This window comes from Salminus brasiliensis, chromosome 4, assembly GCF_030463535.1.
Source record: "Salminus brasiliensis chromosome 4, fSalBra1.hap2, whole genome shotgun sequence".
NCBI lineage: Eukaryota > Metazoa > Chordata > Actinopteri > Characiformes > Bryconidae > Salminus > Salminus brasiliensis.
Window position 1 is genome coordinate 19,527,651 of NC_132881.1, and position 9,375 is coordinate 19,537,025.

Sequence of the window (9,375 nt, forward strand, 5' to 3'; positions counted from 1 at the left end):
AATAATAGTGGTCCTAGAATAGAGCCTTGCGGAACTCCATATTTTGCTTCAGGGTTTCATATCTATGTACATATTTATAACCTGCAGGGGTGGCCCCATTTAGTGCTAATTATTGATCTGGTCTAATCCAGGTTTCAGTGAGGCAGAAAACATCTAGTTTCTGATCACATATAATTTCAATTACAATGACCACTTTCGAGGTTAAATGGTCTAATATTAAGTAGACCAAGCTTTTTGTGGTGCTGTTATCATGTGAATGCGAGAATTTAACACTAATTAAATTATTAAATAAGCTGATTTAGTTGTTCTATGTTTGGGTTTAATTCGGGGCAACGACACGGTCTCAATACGATGAAACCTGGGTGACTCCTCAAAGCAGCATGCAGATGGTGGTTGTAATCTGTCTGCGGCCTGGGCTGTTTAAGCTAAAATCACACCAGCTCTACAAGCTGTAAAATTCAGGATCCTTGTAATGCATTTTTACTAATATAATATCAGATCTACAGATTTATTAAGCCATTCTGAGTCATGTTAATAGGATGACATATCCTTAATGCAATTATATTGTCATATTACTGTTACATGGATTTTCACTCTCTACAATCTACAATTTCTTTACTAGTACAAATTGTAATTTCATATCTACAATGTAATTCTACTAATAACTGACTAATAAAAACTCATTTTTTTAGATATCACTAGTCAAACCCCAAATTTTAAAAATCTAAAACCAATTTTAGAGATCTGAAACTGTATGCTATATTTACATTTACATTTATGGCATTTAGCTGACGCTCTTATCCAGAGCGACTTACAAGGTCACACTTATTACAGACAACTAGTAAAAACTACTTCTAGATTCTAGAGTTTTTTTACTAGTCAAAATTACATTAAGGAAATTGTAGTCCTGGTAATGTGATTGTCAGAATGTTGTATTATATATTGGAGAATCTGATATTACTACTAGTAAAAGTTATAGCTGATCTCTGTAATACAATCTCTGTAATACAATGTCTACCAGTAGAAACTCTAATTTCAAACAGTTACAGCATGTTTCGCTGGTCTTAGGCTAAAATGGCTTAATATTGCATTGGGGCTTGTTGGAGTCCAGCTAGAGGGTAGATTCACAGAATCAATATAAACAGAAGACACTGGCTTAGCTGTCTTCATCTTGTGTGTCCAGCGACATGCATGGGTTTGTTAATGCTCTGTATCAGTAAGATGCCTGAGCCATTATGAAAGTTGTGTACTTTATTTTAGCATAGATGGTTAGTTGGCTGTCTATGGTAACTTACAACTGTTGTGCCGTTTGCTGATAGCAGAGTTAGCATGCTCAGTGCCTTGTGAATGTGGCTACATGATACAGACTTTTTTTTTTAAAAACATTTTCTTTCAATATGCTTTATAAAGAAACATGGGTGTAGTCAATGTGGTGGAAATTAACCTGTTAGTCCATATTGAAAATGGGGGGAAAATTAGTTATTTATTATCTTCACAATAAAATCCATTAATATTTCACTCTTTTGCACTTCACTTTTAGCCATCATTGCAGGCAAAGTTTTAGCAGCTATTCGTACAAAAGTATTCCCTATGTTGTCCCTGCCTTTTGCCCTGTGCCAACAACTTAAATGACTTATCTTTTTCTTTTTCATATGACTAATCAAACATCACAGTCAACAAACCCCTAGCCAGTCCATTAGGCCCTATATTCTAAGTTAGGCCCTTGACTAACTTAGAAAGCACTTATGTAAGTTGTCTAGAGCTTTTGTTGTTGATTTATTGCAAACAGCTGAACGTTTGTGAATTTTGGTAGTAAACCTAATTTGCAATGGAAGTTGAATCATTTTGATTGCAAATGTAAATTATTCTAAACTTTGTTTTTCAGATTTTGCTAATTCTTTAGTTAATGTAAACCATAGTTATTTAACTTTTTATACATGTTTCTACTGCCCGACTAGACAGATAGACTTATTCATTAAAGGGTGCATTCATTTATAGAAAGCCTACGATGGACAAATAGTCCTTTTGACCCCACAACCTGGAGACATTTCTTTGTTTCCAATAGTCATAATGTGTTTATGAAGTGTATTATGTCCTGGATTTTGCCATGACTAGTGGATGCTAATATTCTGTAAGTGGACACTAATAAGAACATTTTACTATGTGTTTTTGGATTTTTGTGACACTTTTGGAACTCTTCCATATAATGTAATTGTTAGAGTGTTGCAGGACAAACATCCACCTAATCCTAGACCTAATCAGAATTATAGTAGTATAGTAGAGTTCTTTTGTTTAAGTTATTTGTAGGGGTTATCCTACAGACCCAATCCTTTTAAGACTAAGCAGAAATACTGGCTGTCCATTGAGTGCAGTGAACTTTTATTGTAATCAGTGGCTGCTCCCTCCAAACTCCGTCCAGATGTATACAGATGATGTGATTTCATTGCATCAGAAAAGTGTGAGAAAGGTAATGCTGGGGAGCACAAACATTTTACTTCAGTGGTCAAAATTATACATGGGAGAATGGTGTCCTTCAAAGCCTGATCAAAAATCACAGTTTACCATACACCAAACACATGGCATAAAATGTATTCATACATAGAACATGAGACTAACATTGCGGGAGAATGGAAAGAACAGGTGGAAAAGGTGATATCTGACATCTCAGCCAGGTTGAAAAGAATGATCCTGTCTTCTTTGGCCGTGATGATGAAGGAGGCGATCATTTCACTGTTTAGAGAATCCAAATAAGAGAACAGGACAGGCATTGAGAAGCTGGTTTGGCATTAATATTCGTACAACACAAAATATTATCTGCCAGCTGCAGAGTCTTTAGGGGTTTCAGTTTTTAGCAACGTTTATCTGCCCAAGGTTAGAACATCTGTTAAGTAGCAACATGACAATGATTCTGCCAAAGAAATGGCCAGAGCTTCTCAGGAGAAAGGTCCCCTGTGCTAGTGAGAGTAAGCCCAGTTTTTAGACTTCAGAAAGAAGTTCTCTGGTAAGCTGGATATAAACACAGCTGAATTTGGAGCTTGTTCTGACTGGCTGGAACAGAATGATCTGTCTTACTGGACAGAAGTCAGTGTGCAGACACAGACTCTGTGTCTGTGAGTATACCATAAAAAGTGTCAATGTGAGCGTGACTTTAACAGTGGAGGACACACAGACTTTCCATCAATAACATATAGAGCCTTGATCCTGGCTGCACAATACTGTGGAGTTTAGAAACATTGGACCAGACTTGGACTGCAGGGGGCACTAGTGTGTCTCCCCTCAGCTGAACACACAGGGTGTTGAGGATGCGGTCATGTTTACAATTAAAGCCTTCAAGGTTTTACCGACACAGCTAACTTCTCCATTTGGTATCCCATGCTGCACTTTGCACTGCTTACATCATTGTCAGACTATGGTCATGGTCTAGATACTGAAAGGCTGCTATTTGTTTTTAAGACAAATGTACATATTCAGCCATGAAAGAATTTGGTCTTCCATTTTCCCCACCATGAGACCATATTTCTGATAGAAGTGAGCTGTTGTTTCGAAGTATCAGCCACTTACACAGTGCATTAGTAACTTTGGCTATAAATGTACTTTGGTTGTGTTTATATTTGGGCATCTTGGTCTTTGGGAGGATGATTTTTTTGTAAAGTTTTTGTATAGTTTTTACCTACTTTCCATTTTGCAGTGGCTTTTGTTTGCTGTTAACCTTCACTTTACTGATTGCTAAGATTACCAGCGTGTTTCGCTTGTAAACAAAGCGCTTGCCTACTTTGACCTACCACTCGGGACATGCGTCAAACACATTACACAGTCAAAGGTGAAGGGAAGGTACAAGGAGCAGATGACTTCAGTTGGAACAAACTTGGTGTGTTATGGTGTGTCATGCTAGAGGCGTTTTTGTGTATTTCCTTAATGTATTTTTAATGTGTTAAGTTTTACAGCATTTGACAGCAGTTTTTATATATTTGTGAGGAATGTGTATCTCACTCTCACACACTCTCAATAATAATAATAATAACTAAAACAACTGCTGTAAGGCAGGTTCATAAATCGGCTAGCAGCTCACCAGCTCTGTTAGTGGCCTACTTTACTGTTTAGAAGTCAAAGTTAAAAACAGATGAGAGCATCTTGTACTTCCTGTTTTTCTTTTTTGGGATGGCCCAGCGTCAGCACAGCAATTGTCATACATCTAAACGATGGCCAAGTGGAAGAATTATTAGATTTCTTTTTTTTTTTTTTTTTTTTTTTTTTTAAATTCCATTCTATTGCAAGGGATTAGTCCACATTAAATCCCCAGTGCTAAGCCTCCAAAAGGCCTAGGCAAAGCTCACCTCTCATCTCGTCATCTGCTCTATTCCACTCTATAATCCTGTTTTTTCCTGGGCCTGTGTAGGGGCCCAGATATTGGAACATAGAGATAAAAATGAAGAAAAAAAAGAGATCATCAGACCATTTTGCTAAACATTTATTGTAATATAATAATAATATTTTATAATTTTTATAAACTACTGTACAACTGCAACTGCTGTGGATCATTTCAAATGGAGAGAATGGTTTACTCAAACAACCGAAAAGAGTTGGCAGATGAGTAGGACACTGAGTTTTTGACATTTTTGGGGGGGCTTTGTCAAGCAGTAGCAAAAATACCATCCTAAAAATCAAGCAAATCTGATGGAACTGTACATTTAACTTATTAGTTTTTCTCAGTTTTTTTAAATAAACCCTTGTTCTTTCTACATTGTTGCAACCATTATGCTTTCTTTCATTCTAAAGGTTCTGTATAGGACTATATAGGTTCTTTGACCTATAATTAGCTTATTTTATTTGTGACACAGAAAAAACATTGGGACCACATTATACACATATTTAGTATTTTAAAACTGTACTTACCTTTGTATAGTTAAAATGAGAGCAAAAGCACACAAGTGAAGAAGAGCTGAAAAACAGGCCAATTCCAAAACCCGAAAACTGTCTTGATTCCTTAACCCTCTAACAGTCTTGATTAATTATATTTACGGCCTTCAAAATGTACAAACATCCAGCCCACAAGCAAAAGCCTTCTTCCGGAATGACTTTATTGAAATATGGAAGTGAGGATAAAAAAACTAAAGGCCAATGCTAGCCAAACAGGTAAAGCACTGCTCTGGGAAAGACACATAGAAGGCTGTGCCACTCCAGATATCCCTAGGCTAGGCTAAAAAGCTAACCCTCCTACTACAATTTCTTTGGCTAGCTTTGGCGCCTTTTAAAGCCCCAAGAGGACTCTTCCCTCTCACGCCAACCAATATCTGTAATGCCACAACACTCTAGCTCCAATGTATGCTACTGTTGTAAATTGTTGTTGTAAATTTTACTTGTTTAGCTTTTGGACACATCCCCTTTTCATTTCAGTATTTATATATTCATCAAAGTTTTAAGTGCATTCAGGAGTAAAACATATCATTCATCAGTATGGGCACTGGAATGCGTCATACTATTGTCCATCACTAGTATAATGTTTCACTGCTGTTACTGTTTCACTGCCTCTCTCTTTCTGTTTCTTCCTCTAGCTGCTCCGAAAAAGACACATAGGAAATGATATCGTCACCATCGTGTTTCAGGAACCTGGAGCCCTGCCCTTTACCCCTAAAAACATTCGCTCTCACTTTCAGCATGTATTTGTCATTGTCAAAGTCCACAATCCATGCACTGAAAACGTTTGCTACAGGTATGCACCTAAGTAGATTTTTACCCCACAGATTTCTATGGAAGTGGTGAAAAGGGTTGTTTGACAGTAATGATATTCGATTTAAACCCCAAAGTACTGCAGTTAGTCATACAGAAGTAGAGTAGTGTATTCATGAAGTAATATTACTCTTTTTTTATTTTATTTTATTATTTTTTTTATAAATAAGTACATTTTGAAGTAATTCTCTAGACATTTGATGTGACATGAATAAACTGCTTATGACTCAATTGCGGTCATTAAACTATTGGAGAAGGGTAGAGGAACCACTGAATATCTTAGTCACCCGTAATTATGCAAATACAAAGAATGTGGAGAGACCTTCCAGTTTAAGCTGCTTTCAACTTTTGTCCTCAGTCTTAATATAATTCTTTACAGGATTAAACCTACATGATTCTGTTATATCTCCATTTTCCATGCAGTGTGGCTGTATCTAGATCAAAAGATGTGCCTCCATTTGGTCCTCCCATTCCTAAAGGTGTAACCTTCCCAAAGTCAGCTGTTTTTAGGGACTTCCTGCTGGCCAAGGTAATCAATGGTGAGAATGCAGCACACAAGTCGGAGAAATTTCGTGCCATGGCAACACGCACACGTCAAGAGTACCTTAAAGACTTAGCAGAGAATTTTGTGAGCACTACCACGGTGGACTCAGCAGTAAAGTTCAGCTTCATCACACTGGGTGCTAAAAAGAAGGAGCGTGTCAAGTCAAGGAAGGATGCACACCTCTACAGTGTAGGAGCAGTCACATGGAGTGTGATTGCACGGGACTTTGGACTGTCAGCAGATGCAGAGTGCCTGCTTGGTATTTCCAATGAGTTCATTGTGCTGATTGAGGAAGAGTCCAAGAATGTGGTCTTCAACTGTTCCTGTCGGGATGTGATTGGCTGGACCTCCAGTGCCATGACCATCAAGATTTTCTATGAACGTGGTGAATGTGTGATGTTCTCAGCACAGGACAGCTGTGGAATGGACATCAGAGAAATCGTCCAAAGGCTTGAGGTGAGCATTACGTTTGTTGCTTTTTTGTTTGTTTTTAAAACACATTTGGTGTTACAGTCCTTGTAGTCCTTTTCCTGCCTGGGAAGAAAGAGGAAATTGGTCTGCATTAGCTTGTCTTGGGCAAAGACCTGATCTTTCACACACTGGCATTTCAGTTGTTTTAGCTTGGTCTTGGGGATGTTTTAAAAGATGAAAGTAGCTGGGGGTTGTAATTAAGTATTAAGTTCATATGTCTTGCAGGTATGTTCAATGTGACTGCCATACCTGCAGCTTGTGAACCTCTTAGAGAGCAACCCCATCTGAAGTTTTGAAAGAAATTGGTTCTCCATAAGCCCCTGAAAAATCTATCTTAAGCTTCATACAAGATTTCTCTGAAGTATCAGATAGCATGAAGGTCTGAGATCTGAACTGGTGTAATAGTATACCTGGCTGTTCTCTAGTTGTGACTTATGTCATGAATGCTATAAACTAGTACTTCTTTAACGCTCTATTACAAGTGATAAGCTGAATCTTCTCTGAAATTACAAGGACAACATTAGTGTGACAGTGTTCAACCTTGGGTACCTGTGGCAAGAACTTGGACAGAAAAACTGGCAGATGCAGATTGTTTATCTTTCCTATTTGGCTTTAATTGAGCCTGCATATACACTGTCCTGGCAGTGTAAACCTACTTCATTTCTGCTGGAGAGGATGTCAGATTCTTCTATAGGATTTTTTTTTCCTGTGGTCACAGGAGATCCAATGAAAATTACAATTTATGTAATCTATAATTTAATTTTTGCTAAAGCATGGCCGCCATTATAACCATTAGAAGATGTTGAACAATTTTCAAACACCTTGGTGTGTGTGAGCTCACTGCTATGCAAGAGCAGATTGCATTGCATAAGCAATCTGAATGTTAAGTGCACAGAATTGCCTCTGTACTTCTGAAGTCTGTACTTCTGGAGTCTGGTCAGGAGCTGTGAGGGTGATTGTACCTACAAGGATCAGGGTGGGCTATAGCTCAAATGATTCTAAAGATACAAGCCACAAAAGCACCTCCTCCATATATTTGGTCTAACGAAGAGCAAAGTAAAAAAAAAAAAAAAACATCACACTTTGTCAATAACCTGTGGTGGAGGTAGTAGTGGTGGTGGTGCAGTTCATGTAACTGATATATAATTTTATATATATATATATTTTAAAACTTTCTCTGTAGGAGTACCACTCAGATACCAGATCAGACTCCCTCAGTGTGCTCATCTCAGCATGCCAGCATGAGTTAGTCAGAGTTCATCAAAAACATTCATACTTGCAGTATGCATAATTCACTACAGGTTGTAGCAGTTATCTAAAGTAACAAAATATTAGATGGTACAAACAATGATACAGACAATGCCCACATTTCAAGGTTTGTTTATATATATATATATATATATATATATATATATATATATATATATATATATATATATATATATATGTATGTATGTATGTGTGTATGTATATATGTATATATATATATATATATATATATATATATATATATATATATATATATATATATACATACAGTGAGTCCAAGAAGTATTTGATCCCTTGCTGATTTTCTTTGTTTGCCCACTAATAAAGACACTATCCTTCTGCACTTTTAATGGTAGATATATTCTAACATGGAGAGACAGAATATCAAGACAAAAATCCAGAATATAATTTTAAAGAATATATTTTAATTAATTTGTATTTCAATGAGGAAAATAAGTATTTGATCCCTCTTGCCAAACACACTCAATACTTAGTGGCAAAGCCTTTGTTTGCAAGCACAGCGGTGAGACGTTTGTTGTAGTTAACCACAAGTTTAGCACACACACCAGGGGGAATTTTGGCCCACTCTTCTTTGCAGATCCTCTCTAAATCATGAAGGTTGGTGGGCTGTCGCTTGGCAACTCTGACCTTCAGCTCCCTCCATAGATTTTCGATCGGATTGAGGTCTGGCGACTGGCTGGGCCACTCCATGACCTTAATGTGATTTTTCTTGAGCCAATCCTTTGTTGCCTTTGCTGTATGTTTAGGGTCGTTATCATGTTGGAAGACCCAACCACGGCCCATTTTCAGATCCCTGGCAGAGGGGAGGAGGTTGTCCCTCAGGATTGTGCGGTACATGGCTCCATCCATCTTCCCAGTGATGCGGTGAAGTAGCCCTGTACCCTTGGCAGAGAAACACCCCCAAAACATTATGCTTCCACCTCCATGCTTGACGGTGGGCACAGTGTTCTTGGGGTCATAGGCAGCATTTTTCTTCCTCCACACATGGCGGGTGGAGTTGAGGCCAAAAAGTTCAATTTTGGTCTCGTCTGACCACAAAACCTTCTCCCAATAACTTGGTTCATCTTTCAAATGATCATTGGCATACTTGAGGCGCGCCTCCACATGTGCTCTCTTCAGCAGGGGTACCTTTCGGGCACTGCAGGATGTGAATCCATTGTTGCGCAAAGTGTTGCCAATTGTTTCCTTGCAAACTGTGGTCCCAGCTGCCTTCAGGTCATTTGCTAACTCCTGCCGAGTGGTTGCAGGACGATTTCTGACTGTTCTCAGCATCATTGCCACCCCACGAGGCGAAATCTTCTTTGGAGCACCGGGCCGAGGTCTGTTGATTGTCATGTTATACT

The 9,375-nt window shown here is 38.1% G+C and overlaps 1 protein-coding gene across 1 annotated transcript in view; it reads left to right on the forward strand.

Annotated features, from left to right (window-relative positions):
• Positions 1-9,375, forward strand: part of sipa1l2 (signal induced proliferation associated 1 like 2) — an 86,599-nt gene that overhangs the window by 39,590 nt on the left and 37,634 nt on the right. Inside the window, exons 7-8 of the mRNA XM_072677562.1 lie at positions 5,553-5,710; positions 6,151-6,727. Of these exons, the coding sequence (XP_072533663.1) occupies positions 5,553-5,710; positions 6,151-6,727 (735 nt within the window). The remainder of the gene's footprint in view (positions 1-5,552; positions 5,711-6,150; positions 6,728-9,375) is intronic.